Genomic DNA, 12,537 nt, shown 5'->3' with positions numbered 1-12,537 from the left:
TGTGTTTACAGTCCTGATGCTTCCTCTTCATTTATTCTCTTTTGTCAAAGCTGACAAACAGAAGAAATGATCAGACTTGTTTGATGTTTACAGATGCATCATTTGCACTGGAGTGGAGTCTCTTTTCCTGCTGATGGAGGAAAACAGGAATCTGAAGCAAAAATGCTCATCTTTTCATTGATGTATAATTTCTGCTGCTTCGTCCTGTGATTATCTAGCTGCACAGTCGTCACAGGTTGGTGTTTTTCTGTAAATGGATGTTACAAAATGTCACAAAATGTCACAAAGTCAGACTTAATTCAAGAAACTCCAAAGACGTGTCAACGATCGCAACCAAATCTGCTGAATGTACATATGTAAAGATTCATGATCTGATTCAAAGGCTGAGATTTAAAGAAACAGGCTCACATTTTCTGTCACTGCCAAGTCGGAGGAACATCTTCAGTTCTGGGTTTAGTATAGAGAGCTAACTAAATGATCAGCTCACAGTTGTCTTGTTGCTCTGAGTGGACAAACAACTCAACCTGATACGAAAAAAAAAAAAAAATAGACCCAATGCTGGGAATTGAACCTGTTCTGCAACTTGATGTCATGAATGTGTTCAAGGGCTGAGTAGTCAGCTCTGTGGTTGCCATGGTTTTACAGTGATACTGCAATTGTGGCTCCATGACATCATACCTCCTCTTGCTCCTGACAACCGAGCGACTTCCTGTCACCAACAAAATGAAGAAAAGCCGACTTTGGAGAGGATGGATCAAGAGGAGTGAGATTTATTTCAATCGAAGACCGGGACCCAATGGAGTCCTTGTGATCCTGTAGGATCGGTTCAAGGGCTCCTTCCCATGAGATTCTGTATGGTCTTGACCAGATTGGTTTATGGTGGTCTAGGCGGGAGCTGTTGTTAAGATACTTGAAGTTCAAACTAAAACATATTTTTGTAGAAACATCTCTAATGAATCCGTGATCTATTTTTCTTGTTTGCCTTTAACTGTAATTTAAACTATGAAATAAAAACATGTTCAATCTCTGAAGCTGCCCTGGGGAGGTGCAGTCATTTTCTGTTACCTGTATGACCCCCAACCCCCTCCACTTCAAAGTAAAAGTGTCAGAATCAAAGCATAAACTGAAATATTTATTGGAATAAAAACATCGGAGAAACAAAGACACATGATAAAATAGAAACAGACAAAATATTTACAGTTACTGAGTCATCTGATGCTTATGAATATCAGACCAACTTCTGGTTTATTTGCCACTTGAATTGAATTGTTCAATAATGTTCAACTGATCAGTTCAGTGGCCTCAAATTCAACTGACAACATCTTTGTCGCTATCATCAACATCATCAGGCAAACTGGAAGATGTCGTGCCTGCAAGGGAAAGTCTCATCGATCAACATCATGTAGTGAAAGGTTTAAAACAGAGACGGAAGTATGGACAAGACAGTCCACTACAAGACGTTAAAGCAGGTCAGGGATAGTTTCATAGATAGAAGTGTGATGCAGATGCTTCACTATGTGGTGGGAAGTTGTTGTTGTGGTGGTGGGACAGTCATGAATATATATCTATATTGATCTGACAGAGATTTATGGTAAAGTTAGATACACAGAGAGGGGAGTGTAAAGAGAGATGTCTTACTCTGTTGCAGCTTAGTGTTTCTATAAACAGAGATAGAACAAGAGTGTCACTGTTTATTTTTTGAAGAACTTCTTGTTGAGCAGGAAGACAAGCAGGTTGACGTTGATCTTAGCTTTGTCAAACATCTTCATCACAGCCACCCCCTCGTACTGCAGCTGGAGCAGGTCCTGACATGCACAGGAGATACAGGAGATACAGGAGATATGCACAACACACACATATTAGTTCTGCGTTTGAGATGACGATGTACCTGGTATTTGAGCAGGAATTCTTCCATCTCGACTCCCAAGAAGCGAGTTTTGACGTTGAAGGTTCCTCCCTCAGGTCCAGACACAATGTCAAAGACAACGTTCTTAAACCTGAAGAGAAAAACAACATATTAAATTTACAGTGTTGTGTCCTCTGTGTGTGTGTGTGTGTGTGTGTTGTGCATCCTCACTGTGAGGGAGGCAGATCCTCGATCTCTAACAGAACACCCTTCTCCTGCAGTCGGGTGGCACTGTAGCTCAGAATAGGAAGCTTTCGCTTCCTGCTCCCATCTGCTGCCTTCTTATTGGTGGGTTTACTGTGATACACAGCCAATCACAGTCAGAGTTTCACAGTTTGACACATGGAACACTCAGGTGAGTGTGGGTGTTGATCTGTACCTGTTGGTGGTCAGGTTGTCCAGGCAGGATGTGATGTAATGTCTGTAGAAGTCCACCTGCTCACTGTGGAAGCTGCTCTTCACCTGCAGACTGCTGAGGGTCTGACGAAGCTTCACAAGATCCGCCCCCCGGTGCTGACGGTGCAGACGCTGCTGACGGATGTCCTGGGAAGTGAAACAGAACAAATGTCAGGACCAACTAGTTAGTCGCCATGGCAACAGAATGGCTGGTACACTTGCTGTGTAATAGAGCAAAAACTGAACAAGAGTCTGAGTCCATGTCAAGGTCTTGAAAATCAGTGTGTTCTGTCACCTTGGAAATCATTTGCAGGATCTGGTTTTCAGTCTGAGATGGTTCCAGGACTCCAAGGCCTTCCAAACGACGAAGACTCCTCACGATCTTCCTCTTCTTCTCCTCCAAACTCAGGTTACTGTTGGCGACCAAAGACTGATTCCTCTTCATCTTCTCAGGAGTCAGAGCATCCTGCTGAGCACGCCGCTGCATCAGCCAATTGTGACACACTTCCTGTGGAGGACATGAAGACAGATCTGAGGTTGGTGCAGCTGAATTGTAAACATCTAGGTCCCACAGCCAATCAGAAATAGAGTGTGTTCTATTCCAAACCCTGTTAGTTGATTGTTCATGTGACATGAAGCAGAGTTTGTTGGACCAGCAGTGTCAGTCACCTGTTGAAAACCTCAAGGGACCAGATCGCACTTCCTGTTTACATGTGATGAATATGTGTATGAGGTGTTGTCGCATGGTCACAGGTTCACATGTGGATTCATTACCTGGTCATGTGATGTAGAAGTTTTCAGGATGTCCCTCAGAGAGTCACCCGGTTGAGTCCTGATGACGTCAATGATCAGCTGCTTTGTGCTGTGAGAAGAAGTTTCGATAAAAAGATCAATTAAAGAGTGAAGTCACTTGAGCAGGTGAGGCTAATGAGCTAACATGCTAAGTCACCTGAGCAGCAGTCCTCTGGCGTCTAGTTTGTCATCGGAGTCACTGAAGATGTCAAACTTGCTGGTGAGAGTGAGTGAAACCTCCATCTTACAGGTCTGAGACAGATCAGATTCTGATTCTGGATCTGCTCCTAATGATGAGTCTCCTGAAGAAGACAACAGAGGCCAGGACAACCTTAGACCACCACCGACGGCTCAGCCGCAATGAACCGTTAACACGCAGCAGAACCATCAGGACACTGAAGACCTTGTACCTGTTGCAGAACCAATTAGTTCCTGCAGGGAGGGGACTGGTCCCAGGTCCTTCAGCAGCAGTCCAAGGGGGTCGGCAGAGTTAGGGCACAAAACCTCCTGATGCTCTAAGAGTAGCTGGGGAAAAATAAATAAATAAATAAATAAATAAAATCAAACCCCAGAGTCAGTGCTGTTTGGTCCCAGTCCTGGTCCAGATGCAGATCCAGAGTCCAACCTTGTGCACATTGAGCAGCTCGCTGACAGAGATGTAGACAACAGGTTTGTGGACGATGAGCAGCTCTGAATATTCGTCCATACTGAACCTGTCCTCCGGTTCAGGAACATCACACACATTCCACAGGAACTTCCTGTTGGACACAAAGAAGTATTAGGGACCCAAGGACGTCCTCCTCTGACAGCTTTAAGTGTCTCACATCTATTGTGTGACAGGTCATTGATTTCTGACTGATTATTTTCTGATTAAATGCATCCCTTTATTCTGATTCTACAATGCAGACTCAATGTGCCATGGTCAAAGGTCAGGGCGGAGCTCTGACCTGAACCTGGTGTGGGTCTGGCTGATGTACTGGTTTAGGACTCTGACGTGATAGCCATCTCCATGGAAGTGTTTGTTGGCGGCGGCATGCTGCAGCATACGGGCAATGGAGCCCAGAATGTGGCGCTGTTCCGGCTGCAGGGTGGAGCCAACTAAGCGGTCCACCACATCGAAACCGTCTGGAGCCACAATAGCTGGATTCATGTAGCGGTAGTAGATCAGGTTCCCCACGATCTGTGGTGAGGGAGTCAGACCTTTGATTCATGTCACTTTGTAACCAAAACAAATGGAACATAACATCTCTGGTTCTAACTGTATGTTCTCCAGTTTCCTGTCCTATTTTAAAGGCTGAAGAAACTGCACAAATGCCTCAATTATGTGTGAAGCTGGGCTCTGTCTACATCCTGGTGTTTACCTTGGAGACCTCATCCTCGCCAGCTTCAGGAAACTTTGTCTTCAGAGAGTTTCTGAGGACCTTTGCTATGTAACGAAGACCATACCTGTAAGAAAAAAAACAGACCTTGAGTTGACTGCTGGGTTGGACAAGAAACAGGAGGATAGGAGGATACCTACGGCAGTTTGTGGAGGTTGGAGGTGATGGCTTTAAAGACTCGGTCCGTCAGATTCTTCAGGTTGATGATAGCGATGTCAATGCGTCGCTGAACTTCAGAGTGAGACAGAGCATCCTCAGCAGAAACCTCATAGGGAAGGGAGCTGCAGGGACAGACAGGTTAAACAGACGGGTGAGGGAGACAGATGATGTAAAAGAGGTGAGACTGAAAGTGAAACAAAAAGATGAAACAGACAGATGATGCCACGTCAGACCTTTTGTGTCCTGTCTGCGTCTCGGACTGGTTGATCCAGGTCTTGTAGACTTCCACAGGGTCGGTCCTGATGCTCAAGGTCCGGTCCTGCAAGACTTCTTGCAGAGCTGGACCCAGAACATCCCTCAGGGCATTGTGACCACGACCATGGCGGTAAAAGTTTACCAATAACTTGATGATGGTTGGGTTTCCTGTGACCACGTCTTGAGGACGGTCCACCTTCAATCTGTTCAAAGGAGTTGGTGGTGGTGGTGTTTAAGGGTGAGTGAAGATGGTGGAGGGTACAGGGCCTCAGTCTGTCAGTATGTTGATGTGTCTGTGTGTCACCTGATCTCATAGTTCAGGGCCTCAGTGAAGAGCTGCAGCAGCAGGAACGCCTCCCTGTGGGCGGAGCCATAGTTGAACAGACTGAAGACCAACATCTCCATGAAGGAGGTCGAGCGAGTCTGAGGCATCAGGAAGATCAGCTGAGCCAGGTACAGGGGCTGGGTCTGGGGGGGGGGGGGGGGGGTACAGAATGAGGACACAGGTGTGTGTACCTGCAGCAGGTAGAAGAGGTGTGTGTGTGTGTGTCTGTGTTCGTACCTGCAGCAGGTAGAACAGGTGCTGGTAGGCCTCCAGTCTCTCCCTCCTTTTACGACTCAGACCTTTCAGTCCTTTACTTCTCTCCATGTCCATCATGTCCGACAGCTGCTCCTTGTTCTTCTTCGTCAGTTTCTTACATTGAGTCACCACTTCCTGTTCAGAGAAACGCGAAGGTCGGACTGGGCTTCATCATCGCAGCAGACATTCGGAACCAGGTCTGGGTTAGGCTAAGCCAAGGGGACCCACCTGCAGTGTAGCCCTGTTCCGGACCAGCAGGCCAATCTTCAGGTCCATCAGGTCCAGATCTGCTTCTAGTTGTCGGTTGAAACGGATGCTCCTCACCACTTCCTCTCTCAGGTGGAGAAGCTCCACCTCCTCTCTGATGTCACCATCGCCAAGATCAAGGAGGTGAACAAACTTCCTAATCACAGAGAGGGGGGGGGTGTCCGAGTGCACTGATATTGCCAAGGGGGGGGAGCTTATTAATGAGCACATCCACAACAACCACAACAGATGAAGCATTTGATGAGTGATCTCACCCAGCATCCTGTACTGGTCCTGGGCTCTGCTGGCCCTGAAGAAGGCCTGGATCTTTATGATGGCGTCCACCTGGGTGGAGAGTGGAGTCATCAACCCCTGTCCCCTCACACTCACTCACATCAACACACACCAACTCACATGGCATCTGAAGAACCTCAGTCGAGCTTGGTATTTCTTCTTAACCAACCACATGCGGACCAGAGACTGAATCTGCTTGGAGAAAGAGGCTGAGCTCAGGTGAACTTACAGACAGGTGACTGTCATATATATATATATATATATATATATATATATATATATATATATATATATATATATATATATATATATATATATATATACATATACATATACACACATATACATATATATATATACACACACACACACACACACACACACACACACACATATACATACATACATACATACTCACTTCACTACTCACCTGTATCTGTTACTAGAGGTGTTCCTACCTTGACCACAGCTCTCCAGTTCATATACAGGAACTGCAGCCTCCTCCTGTAAGTTCTCTGCTGGATGAACCTCCTCCAATGAGCCTGGGGAGAGAGAGTGTTTCTGTCTGTGTTCCTTTGTTTGTGTGTGTTTCTCTTTCTTTGTGGGAGTCTGTCCTCACCTGAATGATGATGACAGCAGGTGTGAGTCTGGTCATCTGTCGTTGTTTAGCCTCCACCTTCTGTCTGACCAGGAAGCCTCGACTTGCTGCCTGCAGACCAACAACCAGGCCTTCACTGCTCTTCCAGAGGATGCTGCGGCGATACGAAGCAGACACACGACAGACCACTTCCTGTAGGAGGAGATGTGACATCAGTGTTGGCCAATAGCACCTGTAGTTGTGCCACCTGGTGCGTCTCACCTGTATCTCATGCTGGTCCAGGAACACACTGTTGTGTACAAAGCTGTTAGGTCTTTCCCAGACTCCTTCTAGTCTGTTAAGGTGGAAGTAATAGAAGGAGCTGTCCTCCTGCCGGACTCGAACCCACGGACTCCTGTTGTCACCTGGACACACACGCAGTTCACATGACAGGCAGAGAGTCAACGGATCAGTGTCAGATTTCAATAAGCAGCTGATCAGACTCACGTCAGCAGGTTGTGTAGTTGTGTCACCTTTGTGCGTCTTGTGTGTCAGCAGGTTGTGTAACTCTCTCTGATACTCAGCTCCACAGCTGCTCATCAGTTGTTGCAGCTCCAGTTCAGGTAGAGACAGAACTCTGAGGGTCTGACTCACTTTGTTCTCCTTCACAGCCTGATTTACTGCTGCTACTGACAGACACTCTGCACACACACAAAGACACAAAAGTGAGAAGGCCTTGAACTAAAACCATTGATATCATATGTTACTCCTACTGCTGCGCTGTGAGGTCACTTCCTCTCCATGTGTCTGTGGTAGATCATGTGACAGACTCACTCTTCAGAGCTCTCTGACTCTGCTGATTGGCTCTCCTGACACCTTCATGGATGTCAGCCAGCTGCAGCTCAGCTCCTGGGTCTCTGCTCACCTGATTGGACAGGAAGAGCTCACATGACTTCATTTTCAAACAACACCACTCCTGTGCAGTTCCACCTGTGTGGATTTACCTGAGCCTTGTGCTGTCTGGCCTCCCTCAGCAGGGTAAGGTATCTGCTGATGTTGGCAGGTAGAACCTCCACCAGGCCACAAGAGGGCAGCCGCAGAGCAGAGAGCAGCTGCTGAGGGTCTCCTCTGGCCACAGCCTCATTAACCACACCTACAGCCAGGAGCTCTGAAGGTCAGAGGCCAAAGGTTAACCGCACTACAGCTGTTAGTGAAGGGTTTCTCAATGTGACCTGGTTATTAGTAAGGTTAATGGTGTCTGTGTGTGTTCATACTTTGCGTCTCGTCCTGCACCGAATTGTTGACGAAGCTGATTCCTTCCTGCAGCTGATTCCAGGTCAGTAAATCTCTGCTCCCGCCCTGCTGCTCCTGGACACCTCGAAGACACTTAAAGTACCTGAAGACAGACAGACAGAGAGACATTAACACAGTTGTTTTCAGTCAGGGAGACATGTTGTGTTAGCAGGCAGGTGTACCTGTCCATCAGTGTGTCATCCACATTAGAGAGACCCGCAGATGGACTGACCAATGAGGAGCTGAACTGCTGAAAGCCTCCCGCTCCTAGGGCCTGATTTATGACGGCAACAGCTGACAGCATCTCCACAGCAACAAAGAGCTCCTCCTGCTGCAGCTCCCCCTGATGGAGACAACAGGTCACTGTTGTCACTTTACACCTGGTTGGTTTGCTACAGTGTTAAAGGATGATTACGGCTGAACCAATCAATGAGAAGATGCATTCCTTTATTCTGTCTCTCTCTCTCTCTCACTCAGTCACCTGTACAGTTTGCCTCTGTAGCTGCTGTAGTTCTCTGTGATACAAATCAGCAGCAAAAGGAAACACTTCAGGCAGCTGGAGGTCAGAGGTCATCAGACAGCTGACGGTCTGTCTGGGGTCACTGCCACGCAGTGACGCATTAACACTCTTCACTGCTGCGAGCACTGCAACACACACACATGCACTTTAGACGCAGGGCTATGTGGCCCCTTAGTCCCCCTATCCATTCTCATACCGCACCAAAACCGGAACACGGTGAATGTGAAGGGAAGTTAAGGGGTAGAAATTAAAAAAGTTGAATGACTTGAATTTAAAAGTGAGAACATCAGAGAGGAGGAGACAAAAGCAATTATAGATTAACTGATCAAGCGCAGCTGGACTGATGTGAAACTGTTGGATACAGAACCAGTAAGACTTACTGTTCCTAGCTTCCAGGGCATCTTGGTTGGCAGTGGTCACACAATCCTGCAGCTTGTGGGGGTCCAGGGGGTCAACACAGCCCTGAACCTGAGGGATGACAGGTCACACACTCAGTTCAAAAGGGAAGTCAATGTGTATATTTGTTTGTGTATGTGTATTTCTGTACCAGTGCCTTCTGCTGGCGTTCTTCTAACATTTGGTCCAGGTACCAGGGCCCATTGTTAGTATCGAGGCCTCTGAGGGCCAAACCTGGAAGCTGCAGAGCTGAAAGCAGGGTGAGTTCATCTGCAGAGTCCAGAGCTTCATCCACCTGCTCCACTGCTGAGTGTACTGAGGTGATCAATGACAGGGTTGACCAGTTATGTGTCAGATTATATGAATGAGACACTGGAAACTGCTTCTCCAGATCTCTGGAGAAGAACTGCATTTTCTCCATAGATAATCTGACAATCTGAAGATGAGGCACTGAGGAAGTCTAAGCCAGCTTGTCTCCAAGATAACATCACCAGCCCATGTGTGTTTTTATAACTAAACTCTTTTTTCTGTATTCTGTAACAACTCTGAGCGATTTATTATTCGTTATTCGATTTATTTTCGTTTTTAAATTCGTAAATTCTTTATCATGGCTCAAGCACTTCTACAATATTAGCCAATAAAATTTTATAAGAGAAGGTTTCATGGACTTGGTAAACTAATTTCTCACAAGTTTGTAGGTACAGACATCTGTGTGGGCATTCTTGGCAGTTTTTCTGGGACTTTTCTAATGTTCTAATCTAAACCGGTAGTGTTCTCACCATTAACCATGTTGATGTTCTCCTGGATCTCCCTCTGAGTCAGATACTGCTCGTACACATCCTGCTGTTCTGGACCGACAAACTGACACATAACAGAGACAAAAGATGTCAGCACCTGATTCAGATTCAGATTTTTAGTGTCCCACGAGGGGAAATTCCGCTTGCAGTAGAGGACACACATATATAACACAATATATGAAAGAACAGTCACAATAATAAAACAGTAAAAATAACCATAAATAAGAATTCAATGAATGAATAGAATGCAGGTTTTGTTTCTTTGTCATATCATCTGATGTCACTCTTGGGAACCAATCACAGAGCAGATTCTCACTATGGCCGCAGCTCGCTCAACTTTCCTCCTCTTTGCCTGCCAGAGCATCTCTTGGTAGACGCTCATCAGTGCCTCCTGCAAGCCATTCAGCATAGCGTTAGGATTTCTCAGAACCCCAGCTGTCGCCTCAACGTCCTGCCTGTCCACAGCCTCATTGATGGCAATCACCGCCGCATGGACTGATGGGAGAGAGGAGAGGGGATGACACTGTGTGGGATTGGACTGAAGACACTTATAGCCATTTGGAGGGCTGCCCTGTACCTGCAGCTTCATCTACCGACAGCTCATTGGCCAAGATCCCTCCGATCTTGTTGAACGCTGGCATCTGGATCCCGTATTTATCCAGCTCCAGTTTCATGTTGTTGATCTCCTCCTCTGGACACATACAGCAACAAGAGCAACAAAAGATGCAACTGCAACATTAAACAAAACAGCAGCAAGAGCACACACTATCACATAAAACTGACCACAATAAAAGTCTCACAAACACTACATACCCTTTGAAATTTTCATATCCAAAGGAAGGAAGAACAAAGGGAAAGAAGGGAGCGAGGAAGGAAAATCAGTTACTTACCAGTGAACTTGACTTTTCCATAGAGGTCGTGGATTTGTGGAGCCAAACCCAGTCTGAAGAGATACAGGCTGCAGACAGACACACAGGTGAGCAGAGAGACAGATCAGTGAACAGACAGAGAAGTTAGCAGACATACAGGTGAGCAAACCTGAGAGCATGGAGACAGTACACAGCTCGGGGCATGTTCTTCTTGTCATATACATCTGTAGTTTCAGGATGGAAGATCTGAAAACAAGATCAACAGCTGATCACTCTGAACTTTAAATGACTACCAGATCAATACTCTGATGAATCAGTCTGGTTACTGACCACTGGCAGTCCCAACGTTGTCATGGCGTTTCTCCAGTGGTTGATGTTATCGGTGTGACGGAACTGAAGACCCAGAGCCTAGAGAGACACCGCTGATTATTGCTACAGTCACACTTAGTGCGATTCTTGGTGTGTGCGTTTGTGTTGTGGGACCTGGTATCGAAGCTGCTCAGGGTCATAGATCTTCTTCTGGGGGACGGCGTTGGGAGCAAATCGATGACCTAGTTTGGCGAGAATTACTCCATTCCTTAGCGCCTCCTCTAACTCAGTGGGAGCAGGAAGCTCCTCCCCCAGACACGTTTCCATCCACCTGAGCAGGAATTAAATGTGAGAGGTGGTTTAATGTTAGAAAGCCACCACCTGTCACAATGTAAATTATACTGCCATCCTGATTGTACTGATGTCACTGTGACTGATCTTTGATCTTCACGTAAATGTTTGCTCTCATTCACAGCTGATCCTCAGTCTGACTCTGGTTCATGGTCCAGATGATGTTCAGAGTTAAAACTGAGCTCATACCTGCTCTGGTGAACCAGTCCAGTGACTCAGGTCATGATGTTAATCTGGTTTGTGAAATCTGTTTCATAGTCCAGACCTGGGGACTCAGACTGAGTTCTACTCACCTCTTAGCCTCCTCCAATCTGCACAGGTATTGGTAGGCCACATTCTGTATCCTCTGCTCATCCATCTGCTCTGCTGTCAGACGCTCATCTACACAACGCACACATATACAGATACACAATCATTAACACACAGCACATGTCCAATTATACAACATGGTAAAGTCATCAAACTGTTCATTAATTCATCTTCTTCCTCTGATCTGTTTCTGGGTCATAGGGGGTTCTGGAGCCAATCCCAGCTCACCCTGGACAGGTCTGCAGACAGAGACCAACAACCACTCAGACCTATGGACATCTTAGAGTCACCAATGAACCCAAACAGGATGTCTTTGGAGACCAGGACCTTCAGAGAGAACCACTGTGACACCGTGCCGCCCTGTTCGACTAGTGTAAATGACAATCACACTGATCAGTAATTAAACTCATGGACCATGACCAGAATAAACTGTGAAAAGCTTTTTTTAACTACAGAAAAAAAAAAAAAAGTCTGAAGCATCATCAAACTTTTAAGAACTTATTACAAAGCTTCAATTTTCTCTGTACCAACTTTCTGAGTGACCCCACAAAAATGCAGCAGATTTCAGTCAGACACAGAAGTCCTGGTGACTGGTTTTAAGGATCGGTTTCTCAATCCTGGCCGTGAGGAATCTCTGGACCTGATTTATAAATACCACATGGAGACAGTGTGGACTTTTAGAACAAGCTGCTTTGCACCAGATCTGGGTGAGGTCCATGATCCAGGGAAGAATCCATTAAATGTTGGTTCTGGTCCACTTACACGGATCAACATTGTGAAATAGAAACTAGACAGTTTTGTAGTGAAGATCTGTGCTATGACCTGGACCATGACCTGGACCATGACCTGGACCGGGTAAACAAACAAAGAAACATTGAAGATACAAATACCCCTCCATCAAGAAATACAAACAACTGGGCGGAAGCTTAGAGAGAAACTCACAGCGGTTCTGTGCAGCTGAATCCGCCATGTTGGCCGTTAGCTGGCTGGTCAAACGTCGTTGTCGATCTGCTCGGAAGGTTTCAGTCTGAAACTTTTCGGTAAACACGAACAGTCAGCTGGAACAACCGAAGCGCTGCTTTCTGTCCGAAGTTTGAAAGTTCCCGCGG

The 12,537-nt window shown here is 46.3% G+C and overlaps 1 protein-coding gene across 1 annotated transcript; it reads right to left on the bottom strand.

Moving 5' to 3' along the window:
• Positions 1-1,117: 1,117 nt before the first annotated feature.
• On the bottom strand, positions 1,118-12,498 carry iqgap3 (IQ motif containing GTPase activating protein 3). The gene is made up of 38 exons (XM_029503531.1): positions 12,371-12,498; positions 11,413-11,500; positions 10,943-11,099; positions 10,790-10,867; positions 10,629-10,705; positions 10,481-10,548; positions 10,168-10,281; positions 9,907-10,085; positions 9,573-9,654; positions 8,945-9,108; positions 8,778-8,865; positions 8,359-8,522; positions 8,060-8,220; positions 7,859-7,980; positions 7,589-7,752; positions 7,419-7,509; positions 7,118-7,285; positions 6,867-7,009; positions 6,627-6,797; positions 6,466-6,549; positions 6,128-6,199; positions 5,989-6,058; positions 5,696-5,904; positions 5,450-5,602; positions 5,192-5,355; positions 4,866-5,090; positions 4,614-4,754; positions 4,456-4,540; positions 4,042-4,274; positions 3,720-3,852; positions 3,505-3,619; positions 3,252-3,396; positions 3,077-3,164; positions 2,598-2,810; positions 2,286-2,449; positions 2,078-2,203; positions 1,889-1,997; positions 1,118-1,805 (listed from the first exon to the last, which is right to left on the bottom strand). Exons 1-38 carry the CDS (start codon positions 12,396-12,398, stop codon positions 1,692-1,694), a joined length of 4,950 nt encoding a protein of 1,649 aa, XP_029359391.1. The 5' UTR covers positions 12,399-12,498; the 3' UTR covers positions 1,118-1,691.
• Between the last annotated feature and the right edge of the window lie 39 nt (positions 12,499-12,537).

The sequence above is a fragment of the Echeneis naucrates genome, chromosome 6 (genome assembly GCF_900963305.1).
Source record: "Echeneis naucrates chromosome 6, fEcheNa1.1, whole genome shotgun sequence".
Classification (NCBI taxonomy): Eukaryota; Metazoa; Chordata; class Actinopteri; order Carangiformes; family Echeneidae; genus Echeneis; species Echeneis naucrates.
Note: the sequence above shows the minus strand (reverse complement) of the source record. Positions and strands in the feature narration are given on the sequence as shown.